Raw genomic sequence first — 19,804 nt, forward strand, 5'->3', positions numbered from 1 at the left:
ATATGTCATCATAATAGAATTACTGAAGTCATAAAAACTAGATGTTTTTTTTTTCTAATGAATTGCACCTCAGACGTACAAATATCTTTTGATTTTGGTGCTCAGTGGTGTTTTGAAATCTTTACTCCTGTGAGGTGAAACAGAAGAAGCTGACCTAAGTAGAGAATTATGCTGAGAAAGCACAAGTCTTCCCAGTCAGTCAGCATGTGTACATCTTAATGCAGATACCTTGTACATAACTATGCTGCCGTTAGGGGTGTCCTGAGAAAAACTTGAGAGCCGAAATATTGGCACTGCAAGACGCTTGACATTAACCTTGAGACTGGCAATCTGGTAACCCACTGTCTTCAGAACATGGAATGTCATTTGCACACAGACCTCCACTTTTCCATTCAATAACTCTTAATTATGACCAGTATTTGTATTAATCGTAAGGGTGAATACCACAATGTGTGTTACTCCTAAGTTCCACATATATGGACCAATGTATACTGTAATCACTCCATTTAGCCTTTTAAAAGATACTTTTAGGTAATTGTATTCTGAAAATGGCATTCTGACAACATTTAAGATATTTTTTCTTCCTAAATTAGTTGGTTATAGTCAATAGACTCGTTCTTAATTAGGTCAAACAGTTTTATTTCTCATTTGTCCAAATTTTAGGTGTCAAGAAGTACATGATAATCATGGCTATAGAGAAATAAAGATATGAATGTTTGTATATATCTTGAATAACTGCTACTTAATGCATATTTTATACGCTAATATTAGTTTCAATCTTGGAACGAAGCTTGGAATGTTATATGTATATTGTACGCAAGAATCAGTGACAAACTATACCTGTGTCAGCAGTTTTTGACATTTAAGCCCAGAGAAAATAAAACGTTGCTTCTCATAACAAATTATCAGGTATGCTTAATATAACCTAAAGGTATGCTTAATATTCAAACCATTATTCGTTCAGTATATTGTATTACTTAGAATTATCGCGTCTTTCACTGATACGTTTTTTTTTTTTCAATGAAACACGTTGTGTAGACCTACTTAATTACTTAATATAGCGGAAAGCAAAGCATTATTTGTAATGTCAAAATGAGGATATATAAATGACGATGTATACATGCAAATTTTATTACAATGTTAAAAGAGTACGTTTCAGATTGCTGGGTTCGTCACATTGCCTTGTATGACGATTTTTCGTTTGTCATTGTCCACGAGTGGGAGGCGGAAGCCTGGCCTGCGTCTCGTTTTCTTGGGGGTCCCGGGCTGATCCCCAGAGGCACAGGTGAGGAAGAAGATGGACTGGGATCACGGGGAGGTGCAACGTGATGCTAAAAACGCAACCAATCAAATTGCCCGAGTTCCCTGCAACTTGCTGGATTGTGTAAATTACGAAGCAGTATCATACAAAAGTCTAGCTGTGCACTTATGAGAAATCGGAAATGTTAAGTATCTTACAGAGAACGTGGCTTTAAACGTTGCATTTTGAAATGTGACGTATGATAGAAAACTAAACAGAAATTATCTCGAATGAAGGAGGTGGCAGCAAAATTATTTTAGAAATTAAGCTCTTTAATGTGCACACTGATAACCTTCCAGGTTTTAACGAACCAAAGGTCAAAATAACCATTGTAAATGGCTCGGTAGTATGGGAGCAGATGTGAGCCAACACAGTTGTGGCGTTTTGAAGGGCCTTATTGCATAGGAACCTGGCAGGACTGATTCCAGTTTTAACTGCCCAATGAACATTACATCGCTGCTTGAGTTGGAGTAAATTTGCTCTATGCACAATATTTGGGACTTCAACAGGTCGTTTATTGGTTCCTCAGAAATATGCCATATGCACGTGGAATTACACCAAAATAAATGCATTCTATTTTATCAACTGAAGAATCCTTTGAATTAGCTATTATGTACTGGTCTGAATTCTCAGTTTCCGATAAGTATGCTATTTATGTCATATAATGCAATGCTTGGTTTCAGTAATCAAAACTGGCCTTTAACGATATACTGACTGCCGTTAGAATATCGAGGCTGTTTGTCAGTTGTAATGGAATGTATAAAATGTTGCCAATTAAACTACACTGATGCATGAAATTAATTAATTTGACTTGACGTGTTCATTTTTTTCTTTCTGTACTTATTATCTACAAATAACATGGAAAAAAGGAGAAATACATGTCATTTCTGTACCTGATTTCCACTACCTTCTCACATGGAAATGCTATGGGACCAGAGACATCATCCAATAACCCTCAGATTAACAGACATATATTTCATACATAAATACATAATGCTATTGCTCACTAAGTGTACACTAGACTATCCTACACTGCTATCAGCTGACACAGTCAGTATTTATACGATTTTCTTCAAATCGCCTGTAAATACAGTGCCAGTCAAAGGTGTGGACACACTTTTCTTTCTTTATTTTTACTATTCTCCACATTTTATAATAATACTAAAGCCATCAAAACTATGAAACACCACAAATGGAATTATACAGTGACCAGAAAGTGTTATAAACAAATTTTATAGCTATAAATAAAAATTCTTCAAAATAGCCAAAAATAATTTTTTTGAGATTTTTTTAGAAAGAAATTCATGCAAAGGCATCAGCTTCACTATTTATGTTTGTCTATTTAAGAATAAGTCTGTAGTGTCTGAATGCATGTTTCTCATTTTCACGTGTCCACACTTTTGATCGGTTCTATAATACAGTCAGTATTATATATATTATTTATAGGCCTATGGTTTCCTTCAAATCGCTTATAAATACATCTAGCTGGCAACATCTTAAAATGTTGTCGGAAAGTGATTGCACAGATCAGAACCAAAGCCAGCGTCCCTTGCCTTATGAGTACAAATGACACCAAACTAACATTTCACACCGCACTTGAGCGCTCTAGCTCACTTCATGCGGGCGCCGGTGACGCTCCTCTTTCCCACAATGCAGCGGGGCATGCTAATGAAACATGGCGGAGGGAGGAGCGGCTGATCTGGATACCCAGCGAGGAGAGGTCGCGGCGCTGCTGAAAACGCCGCTGCGGAAGGGAGACACTTGGTGAGACGCTTAAGCAGGCTCTGGGGTCCTCCTGGCTGCGACGGCTAGCTTTGTTCGGGTTGTCAGATTGAAATATGGGAGGAAACGGGCAGAGCCAGGCCGCTGATTTCTGTTAGCCGGGGCTAGCTAGTGTGTTAGCATGCTGGCTAGCCTAGCCAGCCACATTCCACGAATTTCGACAGGCTGGCTAGTCTAGCTAAGTAGTTTGCGAGCTGTTTAGACTTCTGATCAGTTCAGTTAAATTAGCAAGACGTGGTCACTCACGATCTAAAGAAAGCGCCCTAGTTTCTCGTCCCTAGCTCACCAGAAATGGTTAAGACTGTGGCAGGGAAGCCGGCAAATAAACTTGGTCATCATGACACTTCCAAGCGGGGCGTAGAGCCGAGAGAAGCACCTGTCAAATACCCTACCGAGGCAGATTCCCGGCCAGATAATCACCTAAGATCAACAGACATGCCGTCACTCCTTTAGGGTAACCTTACTCTTACCTGAAGCCTGACTCTTTATCCAGATTGCACTGGCTAATGTTGCAACACCTTTGTTTCCTAAATGCTCAGCAACATCGTTTCATTCAGTTAGCGAGCTAACGCAGCGCACAATTTCACCATTATTTCACAACTATTGTACGGTATAGAGCGAGGAGCCCGTCGCTGCTGTAGATGTTGGCAGATAAGTACACTTGAATGCTATCGTTATCTAAGATGAGGCACACATGTGGACGCACAACAGTAGCAGCTCGCAGAGCTTTGCTTTTGCTCTTCGAATATTTCAGGTCTAAAGGCATGACTCTGGAAAGCATAGGTGTGCTCGAAATCAAAGGGAAGTATGCGTTCAGGGCTTTAGCAGTAACTGTCCACAAAGTGCCAGGATAAACACTGACTCATGAATCTTGGCATGGGACAGTATTTGCCAAGCCTTGACTGCTGTTTCCGCAATGCCAGGCTGTGTTTGGGTACGTTTCGTGCTCACCGTTAATCAGATTTAATCAGCAAGTAATTTGTAGACCAACAAATGTCCCATGGTTCCCACAAGCTCCATACAGTTAATCCGGGATGACTACAAAATTATTTGAGGAGGGAGCTCTCTCCAAGATAGGACATAGGCTAGGCTCATCAGTAGCTTAAATCATTCACAGGGCCTTGTTTGATGGTAGGCTGTGTCAGCAGGTCTGGCTGTAAACTCTCTCGCCAGTTTATTGGATGTGTGATTGGAGTGATTCCTTTCCAAGCTGAGTCACATTGTGCATTGAAAAGTGAGGCCCATGCCTCACAGTGTTATAGGTCCAGATTGGGAATGGTTTGGGTGTTCTACTTAAATTATATTGCTTGATTATTGATACTGAATTTATCAACGGACTCCCTTGCCCAGGTAAACTTGCACTGTGTACATGTAGATCTCAGCAGCAGTATTAGATAGAGCAGTTAATGTTGAGTATATGTTAAGTACCTTGCTCAGGAGAGCAACAGCAGTGGCCTTGTGTGGGACTTCTGTTACATCTGTTACAAGCCTTTTTTTCCCCAAACCGCTACTCCACCGTGTTTACAGTGTGTACAGGCAGAATGTCTCAGAAACCGCCGCAGTAATCGGTAATGTGACCCTTATGTGCCTTATTAGGCTGAAACCTCTGATGCCCCAGACACACAGATTGCTGTGCCGGTATTCAGTCTCGCAGCCCGTATTGATCAGAATCCCTTCCTCCAAGAGAGAAAACTTTCAGCATCCCTTGAAGGGCCGTGGCAGCTGGTTCAAAGGACAGTAAAGCTGGGCCCCAGCATAATGTGTTGTGCTCTGCTGTCTGGAATGATGAGACAGCTGCTTTTGCTAGCCGTTGACGCCAGCATCGGGCGCAAGGGCTGAAGAGTCCGTGATTGTGGTCTGAGTGGGTCTGCGTTTTTAGCCCTAACACCGTTGGACCCCAACTGGGTCTCCCTGCTGTTGCACACTGCTGGCCTTTCACTGTGTTGTGCGCCAGCTGAGGGAAATGAGTGTGTGTGTGTCTGTGTGTGTGTCTGTGTGTGTGTCTGTGTGTGTCTGTGTGTCTGTGTCTGTGTGTGTCTGTCTGTGTCTGTCTGTGTGTGTCTGTGTGTGTCTGTCTGTGTCTGTCTGTGTCTGTCTGTGTCTGTGTGTGTCTGTGTGTCTGTGTGTGTCTGTGTGTGTCTGTGTGTGTGTGTGTGTGTGTGTGTGTGTCTGTGTGTGTGTCTGTGTGTGTGTGTGTGTGTGTGTCTGTGTGTGTGTCTGTGTGTGTGTCTGTGTGTGTGTCTGTGTGTGTGTGTGTGTCTGTGTCTGTGTCTGTGTGTGTGTGTGTGTGTGTGTGTGTGTGTGTGTGTGTGTGTGTGTGTGGGGGGGGGGGGGGGGGTTGGTGCTGCTGAGGGGGTTGAGGAGGAGGTCAGGGGTAGCTTTTCACCAGCAGGGGTCATGTGACTGAGGTGAATGAGGACACTTTTGTTCATAGCCACCGTGTCATTCATAAACACAGACTGCACTATTCAAGCTCCCTCATATGCAGCTCACTCATAGAGGAAGTCCAACCGTGTTTGTCCATCACGCTAACCGTGCTAACCACATGAAGTAAACTGTGTGTCGCCTATACCCCCTCTGGGCAGGTACTTAGTGGACAGCCGCTGGTTCAAACAGTGGAAGAAATATGTGGGCTTCGACAGCTGGGACAAATATCAGATGGGAGACCAGAATGTCTATCCAGGACCCGTCGACAACTCGGGGCTCCTCAAAGGTAAAGGCAGACTGTTGTGAATGAGTTAGCGTTAGCATTCTTCAAGATAATCGTTTTTATCTTCTACAGCTAGTGGAGCTGAAAAACAGCACCACGTATTTGCTTGTTGTTTTAATGTGTTGTAAGTGGATTAGCCCCTAGTCGTTGTCTAAGTCAGGGCCAACAGTGCAGTGTAAAAGAGAACAGTTACATTACATTACATTACATTACATGCATTTATCTCACTTATCCAGAGTGACTTCGAGCACAATAGAACATAAGTGTATCCATTCAAGTTGAATTAACAACAGTGTCAGACCAGGTTAACAACACTTCCTGACCCGTGATTGTGAGCATAACACCATTCAAGCCTGACCAGTTAACTTGTGCAACCTGACCAGACAAGGGAAGCCAAGTACACTACCATACATCAGTCACTAGAACACATAGAATCCAAAATGCATCACAATACTACACGTAAAATAAACATCAAATACCAGAGGTAGCAGGTGTTAGAGGGCGGGGACTGAGGTGGAATCAAGCTGCAGTCTGAAGAGGTGGGTCTTCAGTCAGTATCAGAAGATGGCCAGTGATTCCACTGTTATAAGCAGCAGTTAGTGACAATGTTAGTGTTATTGCTTACAGAAATAGCTGGAAGCTGTAAATTTCTTATGAGCACCTGTGCTGTTTGCCATATAAAGACAGCAATTTAACTGCAGTGAACTAAGCCACAGTTGACTGCTGTAAAATGCAATAAAAGTTTGTCTCCTTGCTCTCTTGGCTCTGCATAGATGGTGATGCACTGTCACTCAAGGAGCACCTCATCGACGAGCTGGACTACATCCTGGTTCCCACGGAGGGCTGGAACAAACTGGTCAGCTGGTACGGGCTGACGGAGAGCCAGGAGCCAATCGCACGCAAGGTAGGGTCCCTCTCAACATTATGAGCGCGTTGCGTCATTTAAATAGCTCATCAAATAAGAGCAGCGGTTATCAATGAAAAAGCAAAGGCATAAGTAAATATACTGCAGATATGAAAATCATTTTAATCCATAAATTAATAATTGTCACCCTTTTATTTGTTAAGTTATAATTAAGTACATAATGTTAGAAGCAGTTTTGTATAGGTTTGGTGAAGATTGTGTTGTTTTTTTTTCCCAATTGTTATCAGTATGAGGTGCTATGTGTTGGTTTTATCTTAGATTTAATAGGATCAGCTAAAATGTTCTTTTTCTTTGTGGAATTCTGGGGTGGATTTCATCAGATCATTCACTTTGTGCTACAATATGGCTGCCTGCTGTCATCTGTGTGTGGCTCATCGATCCTCCCCTTTGGCCATATATGTCAGGGGTATCGGGTGGCCTTCCCGCATCTATTTTCGGCGCTGTGGGGGTGATTCAGACACTACGGGGAACGATCCGCAAGACAGACAAGGAGGAGGTTCTCCTCTTTTTCCGGTTCCTGTAGGCTCAGGCATCCCGGCTCCCGACCGCACTCTGGTCCCGCCCCCGCGGTTGGTTTTCTCGGGGTCTTATCGACCCACCCCGGCCGGTTCTGGGGGCGGGGTGTCCTCTGGGGTCAGCGAAACCAGGGCACGAGAAGGGAAATGACCGTAGCGGAGCCGGCGGCATTCAAATCCTGCGCTCGCTGCAGCTCGTCTCCCCCCCTGCTCTTGGGCTGTTTAAAACACCGGGGGATTATGGGAAACAGGCCTGACTCCCACTCGCACGGTCCGCTGCTGAAGAGCGCGAGCCGGTCGCGGAGGCATGCTTTGAAATAAATAGTGCGGGGACCCTCAAGCTGTCTCTGCTCTGAGTGGCTAAATTAAGGGCCTTTCAGTCTGCTGTTGTGGGATTGTGGTGAAACGAAAGGTTTGAATCTTCCTGCTTTCTGCTACCTGAGGAAGCGGTATCCCTGAGTTGTTTAGATCTCCATTGGCCATGGGTGCTGCCTCATTTATACTGACTCTATGGAGCTGTAACACTGGCCAAGTGGTCTCTGTATGACATGTGTAGTGACTGATGTATGGTAGTATACCTGGTTTCCCTTGTCTAGTCAGATTGCACAAGATAACTTGTGGTCGCGCTTAAATGGTGTTATGCTCACACTCAGCGGTCTGAGAGTGTTGTTAGCCTGGTCTGACACTGTTGCTCATTTAACTTGAAAGGATATACTTATGTCCTGTTGTGGTTGAAAATGAATGTAATGTAACATACAGGATATAACTAACAGGAAAAGCTGTAGTTTATTGTTTGTGTCAGTGAATCTCATCGACCCGATGTTTTTTTTCCTGTTTCTTTCCATGTCAGGTGATTATTTTTATTTGGGTACAGAGAAGGGTTCCTCTGATCAATGGGTGCAAGGTCTAGCTGAATTAGTTTACCATCAGAAATGTGATACTTTTAGAGTTGAGGCTTGTGTATAGGTTTCGAAACAGTTTGTTGTCAGCTAAAAAAAAACCCAAGAGCAAGGTGTCAGTTGTCCAGCATTGTGTAACCTTCGGTGAGGGTTTGTATGTGGCAGCGTTGTCAAGGGCTCCATCATAACTGGAAGAAGACCGGAAGAAGCCTGGTATGACACTGTGGCTCATTCAATGGATACTGAATGGATACACTTCCGTTCTATTGTGGTGGAGGTCGCTCTGGATAAGAGCGTCTGCTAAATGCATGTAATGTAATGTAATGCAATGCAATGCAATGTAATGTTACGCGTCTCTCCTCCCCGGCTGCAGGTGGTGGAGCAGGGCATGTTCGTGAAGCACTGCAAGGTGGAGGTGTACCTCACGGAGCTCAAGCTGTGCGAGGACAGCAACATGGACAACGTGGTCACCCGCCGCTTCAGCAAAGCCGACACCATAGGTAAGCACCTCTCCGGGCCGGCGGGCGTGCGCGCCGCATTATTTTCATTTAGCAGACGCTCTTATCCAGAGCGTCTTAACGTGGGTTTCAGTTCTGTCCATTTATACAGCTCGATATTTACTGAGGCAATTGTGGGTTAAATACCAAATGTCCAAGTGCCCAAGGGTACAGCACCAGTGCCCCAGCAAGGATTTGAACCAGCAACCTTTAGGTTAGGGGCCGTGCTCCTTATCACTATGCTACACTGCTGCCCACAGCTTAACTGCCGCCCATCTGATTTAAGTGGATTTGCATACGCGCTCTGTACTTTTTCATGTGTCTGCTTCTTTTAAAACCTGCCTGCTTTTACTGAGGCTGCTTTTGCCAAAGGATATTTAGGGTGTGCTTCCACTAGAACTGCCTGTACTGTTCATAGGCACACACGCATTCATGCACACGTTTACACATGCACACTTGCATACATTCACGTTAGAAGTGATTGATGTCACCTAACGTTTTATCCAGCTCTAATTCACACAGACTGGCTAGTTGTTTAGCCTATATATAATATATTATAGCCTATATAATAATATATATATATATATTACAGCTTGTATTATGTATCTAACTGTTAAATGCAAGCGTTGTACAGCAGGTTCAGATTTCACCTTCACGTCTCGGTGTCCGCCGGTCGTTAAACCGGAGTGTTGCGCAGACGGCCGGAGTATCGTTTGCTCAGGAAGGGCGTTAACCGGTGGCTGGTGGTGTTCCCCCTGCTGCGCAGACACCATCGAGAAGGAGATGAGGAAGCTGTTCAGCATTCCCGATGAGAAGGAGACCAGGCTGTGGAACAAGTACATGAGCAACACGTTCGAGCCCCTCAGTAAACCGGATAGCACCATCCAGGACGCCGGGCTCTACCAAGGACAGGTACGGCACGCACGCGCACGTGCACACACACACACACACACACACAAACACACACACATGCACGGTTACTTCTTTGCTGTTCCGCAGCAAAGGCAGATTCAATGCACCAGCTCCTCCTTGGACCAAGTGTGGTCGAACAGTTTCACCAAGTGCTATTGTGAGATTCCTTAGCCAAGCGTGAGCTTCGTGATTCCAGAAGAAAGGAGTGTCTGTTATTTTCACTTCCATCTGTCGGTATGGTCCGAGGTTGAAGGCTGTATTATTATGCTGCGGTCATGGTCATGTTACCGGTCTTTTTTGGTCAGACAGCAGTAAAACCCTGCACCGTGCAGTGTAGTCTGGTAAGCCTCAGATTCTATTCCCATGGTAAGCCTGAGCTGATAACTGACCACGGCGCTTAAAGCCGTTTCTCAGACAACACGCTGCCGTCCGCCACTTAGCATCAGAAGCGCTCAGCTAAACTCCAGCGGCTGGGAATCCCCCCTCCTTCCTCACAGAGCCCTCTGTTCTCAAAAGCCGCTCATCAAACACAGCGCTAATGAGGAGTGCAGGTTTCTGAGTAGCTCTGAGAGAGACATGTCCAACAGGCACACACTTTACAGCAGGGGCTATTCAGGGACATGCTGTTTTACCTGTGTGTGGCAGCTCTGTGAGCCGTGTGTTTAAAACTCATACTGTACTCCCAGCCCTCTGTTCTTAAAGCATTTTTGTTGTATTCTCATTCCGGTGTTTTTTTTGTCCGCATTGAATCACATCTTACTGCTCCTCTCCTCAGCTGCTGTTTTCACCAGCAGTTTAGTGCTTGAATGCTCCATGGATGCTTGAATTCGCCAGTGTTGAAGGTGGCATTTGTTGCTTCAGTGACTTGCACAGGCTGAGTTCAGAGCAGCAGTCACAGTGGAGATTATCTAAAGCACAGTCTGCGAGATCAGAACACGGGAAGCATTCTGGAAGTCAGTTTCACACAGCAGAGCAGGTTGGGCGTGACTGAAGACCAGGGCAGGAATTTAACCTTAACCTGAGCTGCACCCCTACCATACGTTACCAGCGTCACGTGTAGAGAAGGCCTCATCGTACGGTGGAACCAGCAGTGCTTGTGATTGTGACACGCCTCCTTCCCAGGATTCTCAGTTTTGATTGGTGGAGAGATAGATGGGTGTGGCTCAGTTTAACAGAAGACCGCTGACTCTTGCTGGCTCCAGATATATTTTAGTCGTAGATAATAATGAAGCAGAACAATTTGGTTCATAGCGGTGTATGACGCTCTCTTAAATTCTATCATGCGGTGCCTCCAACACTTTTTGCCTCGCTGGTTGGAGAAGAGAATTTCTCGTTATTTGCCGATGATGGCTGTGGCTGCCTGAAGCAGTGAGTTCATTCAGCTGGAAGCTGCAGTAAGGCTTTGCCTGTAGAGCCGATAGTGCCTACACGCCTGTCATTTTGTCATTTTATTTTTCCTTTGTAGACGACGGCTAGCCTGGAAGCCGATGTCTGTAAACTCCAGCACACGGTAGCCTCCATAGTGTGCTCCCCTGGGGGTTTACTTCACTATGGTCTTGTTTATCTTCGCAGGCTTGTGTCTTTAGGACAGTGTGCGGGTTTTTGCATGTCAGAGTGCAGGTTTTGAAGTGTCCTAACCGTCACCTTGAAGCACTGAATGAGCAAGGTTCACGTCAAATTGGTGATAAAAATCCATCATACTTTGTCTGCATTATGTGGTCCTTAATGGTTTGTAATTACACTGCATTAACACACAGTACCAGTCAAAAGTTTGGACGCGCCTGACTAAGATAATGGGAAACACGCACTCAAAGACATTTTGATCTTAAGGCTTAAATGCTTAAATGCTTGAAATTTGTTCCTTGACCATCGGTTTCACTGTTTATATTTGTCTGTGTTTGAAGTTTGATCTAAAGACTTATGCTTAAACTCTTAGACAAACATAAATTATGAAGTTGATGCCTTGATCATTGCATAATTCCATTTGTGTTATTTCAGAGTTTGGTGTCTTTACCATTGCTCTAAAATGTGGAAAGTAGTAAAAATACACAAAGGTACGTCCAAACTTTTGACTGCTACTGTAGTGGCTTGTAAAAGGACTTGTAATGAAGAACAATGAGAACAATGGTTCTGTCAATGACCAGTGCAATTACAGTGTAATTACACAGTTATTACAGCCACTTAATGTATTGAGTGTGCAATAGCCAAAGCTGCAGAGGTCTTTAGCATACAGAGAGTAGAAGTCATTCTGCTCAGTGTGATGTAGCAAAGTGGAGTGATAATGAAACTGATGATGTGAATCTGCATCTAACTGCCCTTTCTTGTGATGTTGTGAACTTCCTGGATAATGCATGCTTTGCAGGAAGGTAACATTTTTGTGTGACTTTTGCTTTTGTCATAGCAAGTTTACTTGTGTGCTCTTTACATTTACATCTTACATTTATTCATTTGGCAGACACTTTTATCCAAAGCGACTTACAAGTGAGGCAGAGTACAACACAAGCAAATAGCCATATAAGGAGTCTGTAATATTAGCAGCACAGCATGACCAAGTTTCACTAGTTGGCCAGACAAGGTACAAGCTAGCTAGTAGAGATCCAAGTGCATGAAACCATAGATTTGAGTTTTTAAGTAAAACATAAGAAAGTGCATTAGGTGTTAGTGTTTCAGGTCTTCAGGTAGGCATGGAAGAGCTGTCTTCAGATGTTTCTTGAAGATAGTGGAGTGTGGAAGTTCATTCCACTATCGAGGGACAATGGAGGAGAAAGTTCTGGAAAGCGATTTCATGCCACAATTTTTTTTGCAATTGAAAATGTTTATCTACATTGATATTGCTGTCCTCACAGTAACTATTGTGTGCATACACACTGTGTGCTTTACTCTGTAACGATGTGACCTGAATGTGTGGTGTAGTTACACTATACCTCTGTAAGTACAGTGTAAATTACGTATTACGTTCACTTAAAGCACCATAGTGGTTCGATCAAATTCCACTGATGTCATGTTGAAGTGGTAAATGTTTCAAATTAAGCTGAGCTTCCTAGACGTCTCTATGTCACAGTGGATCTCTGGGGTTTGGCCAAGTCACTGCTGATGAGAGTTGCGGTGTCCTGGGTTATTTTTCTCTCCAGCTCCCCTTGTGGCCATTGAGGGCACTGCATGCTCCAGTAATGGTAGATCTCCTGAATGTGGCGGTCAGTAATGTGGACGGTATTAAACGTGATGTGGCATTCATGGATCATTCCATAAGCATCTGTGTCCTGTGCTTTCTGCTCCTTAAGACTTTTAATTTGAAAGCGGGAGAGTTATGAGGAAATTCCATGTTGGTCTTTAAACCATCTTTGGTTGGTTAGAACAGTGATGCCCGTTGTGTATGTCTGGGGCGTTCTGTGGTGAATGTCCTGGAACCATTCAGCGGTCAGCTTCGCGCAGTTGGCATGGTGACATTACCTGGCTCCTCCCCCATTGCGCATGATTTAAACACAGGTACAGTATGTGTGTAGGAGCATTTCTCTTCTGGCTGCCACAGAGGGAGTTCTCAGTGAAAGGTCCTGAGAACATGCTGTCCTCTCTACTGCAAATCAGCTTTCTTGGTTTGTTTGATTGAGCTCTGTAAGCAGTGAATGTTCTTGATCGTTGATTAAAAAAAAGCTTATTTTTTTGCACTGTGTAAGCTAACTGACAGAGCGTATGTTTGTTTCCCACACTAACAGTCTGCCTGTACCCGGAATTGCTGTGTTTTGACACTGAGAGGATATAACCCGTGTTCAAATTCCTCATTTCCCACAGTCTTCCACAACACAAAGCATGTTTCCATCTGAATATTCCAATATTCCATTATAAACTCAGAATAAACAATAAATAAATAAATCCAAAGAATATCATATTCTTATAAATAAGAAGAGTTTGTTTATAATCTAAATGAGAATAGATTGTTTTCTGAAAGAAGGTAAGGAACAAACCGTTTCTCACATAATATAAAGAAATATCCAAAAAATTGTAACAAAAAATGTGTATATATAAACCTTCCACACTCTTTTCTTGGCCTTTTCAAACAACAATTCTGTGAAAAATATGCTGATTCAATCATCCGGTCAGCAGCTCATTTCATCCTAGGGGAGTCTGGTCACATGATTGACTGATATGATTGGCTTGATGTGATTGGCTGTCATGATTGGCTGAAATGATGGGCTGCCACGATTGGCTGAAAATACTAGCTGCCGTGATTGGCTGAAAACACGGCGCGAGGACGAGCTGAACGTGAGGAAGGTTGAACACGGTGCCCGCTGTGCAGAGCGAGGCCCGCTCAATGCCCGCAGGTGCACTGCTCCGGTGTCTGAAATGATGGTTCTCCTTGCAGGTTCTGGTAATAGAGCAAAAAAAAGAGGACGGCACGTGGCCCCGGGGCTCCTCCGCACCCAAGTGAGTGTGACACCTCGCTGCGCGGCTCCGCTGTGCTGTGCTCTAACGTCACCGCGGGGGAGAGGGGCGAGACAGACCCACTCCCCCAGCCTGTAAGACCCGCGGGCTTGGTGGGAGGGTCGGGGTTTTCTGGGGTTTGCCAAGATCCAGCAGGTGAGGTCAGATCCACTTGGTTCTGGATCAGAAACACAGAATACATAACACTGCTCCTTTCTTTAGATAGCACTGTGATTGGTGACTGTGATGCTAGGTGTCAGAGTTGAGTCCTTCTCGGAGCTGTTTAACTTGTGTGTCACAGCACTGGGTTCCAGTGGACACTTTCATCTTAGCCTTAGGGGTACTCCCTTGGCGTTAGCGGCTAGCGCAGTGCACTACTAACCCCTGCAGTCTTTACAGCGTATCACTGTAGCCTCTCTGCCCACCTGATCGGCTTGACTGCTTCCACCCACTGCATCCACTCTTCTTTAATCTCTTTCAATGGGCAGATCCACAGCCGAGCCCAGTGTCATTTGACTGACGGTGATGGCTACCCTATAGCTTTCCACAGCTGTGCATTATGTTTGTCTTTGGATTGTATAATGGAGAAAGAACCTACGTACAGTACACCTTGCATGCCATTCTGAGGGTCACTGTTTTCAGTTTCCCACGTGTAGAGGTATGGAGGCAGCTTCACTACAATGCTGTGATTGTATCTCTTTCCCGCGTCACTCAGATTGTCTCTTTGTAGCTGCTATGACAGAAGTCCTACTGCCTCTTTCCTGTGAGGCGTAACACAATGTACCTGTGCACCACTTCAGTGCCAGTGATGTCATCAGCCTGTGCCAGCAGTCACTAGCCTGCAAATCATAAACCCTCAGACACTGGAGCACTCCTATTCCCATCCCCTGTTCAGGACCTACACTGCTACAAGGGAAGGGTTTTAGTCTCCATGGCAACATTATGTCCTATAATAATCACAAACTCTGTGATCGGGCTGGAGAAATGTTTGAATAAAGGAAGATATAGCTTTCCCTGCAATGTTCTTTCAGTATATTATCAACAACATGTTCTGTATTCATGCATTTATGAATTTGTGTTTGATTTCATTTTTTTGTTTGCTTTATAACTGCTGTATTTCTGTTGGCATCCATTTGTTTTCTGAATCAGCTGTCACCGCAGCGAAAGCTTGGAAAACCTCTCCTCTTTCTAATGAACGGTATTCTTATCTTTGAAGGTCCCCAGGCGCTTCCAATCTCTCGACCTTACCAAAGATCTCCCCCTCGTCCCTCTCAAACAATTATAGTGGTTTCAACAGCAGAAAGTAAGCAAGAGGTCTGAGGGAGGGGGGGTGGGTGTGTCTTTGGCCTGGAGGAGGCGGGGCTTGCTGATAGTCACACGCTTGGTGCCGCTTGCATGGGTCATGTGGGTGTGTGTCCTGCCGGGGCCTCCCTCGGCCGCGGCCCTCCGCGGTGCTGAGGAGAGCTTTATGGCACGTCTGTAACTGGTGTCTGTGCACCTGCTGCATGTCGGAATGGACGTCCCTGGGACATCGCTCACTCACGTGACACGCTTGTGTGTAGACTCAGCTGTGAAAAGCACATGGGTTTGTTTGTGTGTCGGTGTACAGACGGTGTTTTACGACGGTAAGCATGTGATTGGTCCTTTTCACTGTCACAGTGTCCCTGTTGTTTGTGTCACCTGGTCTGGTAGATTTGCAGTAACAGGGCATTGAATTCACCCTAGCAGATATCCAGTCGAGTCGTCATAATGTGGTGTACAGCTCAGTCAGATATCACCTGATGAGTGAAAGAGTTTGGTATGTCTTTTCAGAATGGTTGTCGAGGCCGTGTTTGCCAGCAGTTTGGGCTCAGTAGTTGAGTGTAATGAGAGCGCTGGTTTTGGAGATGAATCCCTGGTGGGGTGTTCCCCTCGGGAGCGGTGGGTCAGTGTGAGATGCCGTCTTGCGGCAGATTAGACACTGACAGAAAGGCAGGGTTCAGATTATCCAGGGCTGCTCGGGGGCTGGTCTCTCTGACACCAGACACCACGCCTCCCGTCCCCCTTGCTCTCCCCTGTGTTCCGCAGAGCCCGTGACCTTCAGACCGTGTCACCCCCCACCCGATGTGTGTGTCCACATCTGCATTCAGGCCACGTCACCGCAGGGGGAGGTCCCCATGCATCGAGCTCCTCTTTCACTGCCGTTTCTCCTGTCCTTTTGGCTCGTGTGCTGAAAGCGAGGCTGAAACAGGGAAGCCGCTGAGGACAGATGGCTGAAGGCACACCCCTGTGAACCTGTGCTCCCGCGTCAGACCCGCAAAGCACGGCGTTAACCCTGCCATAAGCCGGTTCCCGGAGAGGGGGCCGAGAGGGCGAGCTCTGAGCTGTGGAGCGCCGGCTCCGTGTGGTGTACCCCTGCCCTGTAGAGAGTCCCTTGCTCTCTGTCCCCCCCCCCCATCGCTCACATGCTGCTGATAGATTCTGCTGTCTTGGCAGTGCAGATGCTAAAAATAGAATGCTTAGCGCATCAGGGTGATGATGTCACACAGGCCCCTGAAGTTTACAAAGCCTTACCTGCGCAACCTCGCTGCGTCTCTTGCATCTCTCTCTCTCTCCCTCCTTTCTACCCTCCCGGTGTCTGAGGTTTGGAGGGGTGGGGGGGGGGGAGGCAGGGCTCCACGTGGGCCGGATGTGCAGCGAGGCCTGATGGGAAATGCTCCTCTGCTGCGGGTGGTGTCTGAAGGAGCGCGTAGAGTTAGAGGGCAGGATGGAGAGCGGGGTGGGCGGGGAGCCCGCTGCCCTGATGCTATGGTAGAGATTCTTTGCAGTCTCATCTGAGGTCTTCTTCTCAAACCCTCGGTGCTTGCTGTTTTGTTTTGTGCTTTCGTTTCTGTTACTGAGTGATTTTACTTTCCTGTTTGCTTCAGTGCTGTGTTAACTTTCAGGTTTGTTTACCTTCACAAATATAATTTTTTTCGATCTTGATTTTCCTTGTTCTTGCTGATTTTCCATTTTTGAGTCATTTCCACCCCACCCCCCACTTCACATCGCTGTGAAATTTTGTAAAGCGTTGCTAAAACTTTAATGGGAACATAAGGTTGTCCAGGCAGCTGCTGTTTTGCGTTTTAATGTTGCATTGCACTGTGCTTGTGTGGAGTGTGTTTTTGCAGCTTGGTTTGTTTTTCCTATGCTCCGTCAAAAGTCCTTGGCTAAGCATGCTGTGCGACCTCTTGTTCTCTCTGCAGTGTAAAAAACTCCAACTACTGCCTCCCGGCCTACCCTCCGTATAACAGCTACGAGTACTCAGAACAGGCCAGGCACAGCGAGCGGCCGGGCCTCTGCGGCCTCTGTAACCTGGGAAACACCTGCTTCATGAACTCTGCAGTGCAGGTACGGTAGCCCCGCCCACCAGCCCCACCCAGGCAAGCTCACGCCCATCCAAGATCAAACAGGGGTCATCGCTAACCATAAAACCCACTGGTGTGAGGTGGCTCAGCACCCCTTATTGGTACTTTTAGAGTTTGACCAGTGAAGTACAGCTTCAGGCATTTGGTATTTAGTTAACATAACATTGTATTACATTATATTATTGGCATTTAGCAGACGCTCTTACCCAGAGGGATGTACATAGGCTACAATTTTCATGTTATCCATTTATACAGCCGGGTGTTTGATGATGCAATTCTGAGTTAAGTATCTTGCCCAAGGGTACAACAGCAATGCCCCAGCAGGGAATCGAGCTGTTCATTTTCATTCAGAGTCCTGCTTCTGACCGCTACGCTACACTGCTAGTTATCGCCTTCGCCCACATTCAGTCCAATTTTGTTCACGTTGCTTATAAGAATTGCCGAGGTTATTTAGTAAAATAAAAAAAAAAGCATAATACTGGGTGCCAGACCTGGCTTTGCACTGTGACAGGCAGGCCAGCTGTGTGTAATGGCTCCTGGTGAGGCTTCCTGTGTGAGGAATGCTGCCTGTGTTTGGCCCCTTAGTAGTATGAGGTGCTGAAACACACTGAAACAGTGTGTTGGTACTTTGTATGTCTGAAGTCAGCTCTCATAACGACTCTTTCCTCTAGACCGGTTAAGATCCAAGCTAATTTGGGACTGTCAGTGAATGAGCTCAGTCCCCCGGGATAAGACACCTCAGTAAATGAAGTGTCACCATCCAATATTAGCAAGAGATGAATGTGTAATCTGCTATTAGCAACAACTCATGGCCTCATGTTCCTGTATTAGTTACGTGGTGACAGGGAGATTGATTGTCATGTTTGTTTTTGAGTAATCAAAGCGATCTTTGTGGATCGTACAGTATCACGTGTCTTTTTATCTTTAAGCTGCTAAACTCTATCGTGCTGTTCCCTTTCAAGCGCCGCTTCACTTTAAAGGCGTTTTCTCATACTCTTTGCTGTCGTTTCCACGCAGTGTCTGAGCAACATCCCTCCGCTCACGGAATACTTCCTGAAAGACAAGTACCAGGACGAGCTGAACCTGGACAACCCCCTGGGGATGAGGGGGGAGATCGCCAAGGTGTACGCCGAGCTCATCAAGCAGCTGTGGTCGGGGAAGTACAGCTACGTCACCCCCAGGCCTTTCAAGGTGAGTCCGGTCCCCTTCGACTCCGCCCCCTGTTCAACTCAGTCCCCATTTGACTCCGCCCTGCCTGACTCTGCCCCCTTCAACTCCGCCCCCTTTCAACCCCATCTGTGTCCCTCCGTTTGCCTGGGAGGGACTGCACTGCGTGTGGGTGGAGGCGCAGACACTCTTCACACAGTGGTCTTAAGGTTCCTCCACACATTTTATCTAAAATCCAGCTGATGTGCTGTTGGAGGGCAGCTGGTTGTGGTTGTGGAGAGGCTGGCTAACACTTCTCAGGAAAAAAAAAAATGAGCAAAAAGAGCAATGGTTCAAAAAACACAACAGTTTATTTTAAAAACCAACAAACGAAAAGAACCATCCTGAGCAAACAGTCAGCAGAAACAAAGTGAGCCTCTCCTGCTCTCCAGCCACACACCTGTATTTAACAGGCCTTTAATTAGGCAGGTGTGGCTTGTTAACCAGTGGACTGGTTCACATATACAAAGATAATTCTCACTTGACAAACAAACAAGTTTGGAATGGGTTGACCGATGAGCTCAGTTGTGTACAATTTTAGAAATGAAAGACAGCAGTCCTTAGACATTCAACAAGTGACAATTTAACACTTCTCCTTCACAGTGGTCTTTCCAAAAAGAAAGTTTAATCTTTGGATAGATTTGCTTGGCTGCTGTGTCTTCCTAACGCTGTTTTTCCGCTGTGGGAGGATATAACATGGACTTGTGAAGCAAGGTCCAGCCTCAAGATGGTGGATGCTTTGTGCCCTAAGGCGAGGGTTTCCATGTAAAGGCAGAGACTTTGTAAAAGCCAGTGAGGAGACACTACATCACATTACACGCATTTAGCAGGCATCCTTATCCAGAATAACATCCACCACAACAGGACAGAAGTGTATCCATTTAAGTTGAATGAGCAACAGTGTCAGACCAGGCTAACAACACTCCCAGACCGGTGATTGTGAATATAATACTATTTAAGCCCTACCACAAGTTAACTTGACTAAGGGAAGCCAAGGATACTGCCATATATCAGTCACAAGATCACAGAATGTAAAATACATTCGTCTCTCCTTACCCAACAGACGCAAGTGGGCCGCTTCGCCCCCCAGTTCTCAGGCTACCAGCAGCAGGACTCCCACGAGCTCCTGGCCTTCCTCCTGGACGGGCTGCACGAAGACCTCAACCGCATCAGGAAGAAGCCCTACATCCAGCTCAAAGACGCAGAGGGCCGGCCGGATAAGGTACGCATGAGTCATCTCTGCGGCTGGGGCT

The 19,804-nt window shown here is 45.7% G+C and overlaps 1 protein-coding gene across 4 annotated transcripts in view; it reads left to right on the top strand.

The window, feature by feature from the left end:
- Positions 1-2,961: 2,961 nt before the first annotated feature.
- Positions 2,962-19,804, top strand: part of LOC118771831 (ubiquitin carboxyl-terminal hydrolase 15-like) — a 28,255-nt gene continuing 11,412 nt past the window's right edge. The window contains exons 1-11 of one of the 4 annotated variants that reach the window (XM_036519915.1): positions 2,962-3,064; positions 5,668-5,795; positions 6,566-6,696; positions 8,505-8,631; positions 9,395-9,540; positions 11,006-11,050; positions 13,901-13,962; positions 15,176-15,262; positions 17,184-17,328; positions 18,363-18,536; positions 19,615-19,773. In XM_036519915.1, coding sequence (XP_036375808.1) covers positions 2,976-3,064; positions 5,668-5,795; positions 6,566-6,696; positions 8,505-8,631; positions 9,395-9,540; positions 11,006-11,050; positions 13,901-13,962; positions 15,176-15,262; positions 17,184-17,328; positions 18,363-18,536; positions 19,615-19,773 — 1,293 coding nt within the window. In that variant the 5' untranslated portion in view covers positions 2,962-2,975. Of the gene's footprint in view, positions 3,065-5,667; positions 5,796-6,565; positions 6,697-8,504; positions 8,632-9,394; positions 9,541-11,005; positions 11,051-13,900; positions 13,967-15,175; positions 15,263-17,183; positions 17,329-18,362; positions 18,537-19,614; positions 19,774-19,804 lie in introns of those variants that run through there. The other 3 variants (XM_036519916.1, XM_036519917.1, XM_036519918.1) reach the window with 3 other exon arrangements.

Source organism: Megalops cyprinoides, chromosome 25 (assembly GCF_013368585.1).
Source record: "Megalops cyprinoides isolate fMegCyp1 chromosome 25, fMegCyp1.pri, whole genome shotgun sequence".
Lineage (NCBI taxonomy): Eukaryota > Metazoa > Chordata > Actinopteri > Elopiformes > Megalopidae > Megalops > Megalops cyprinoides.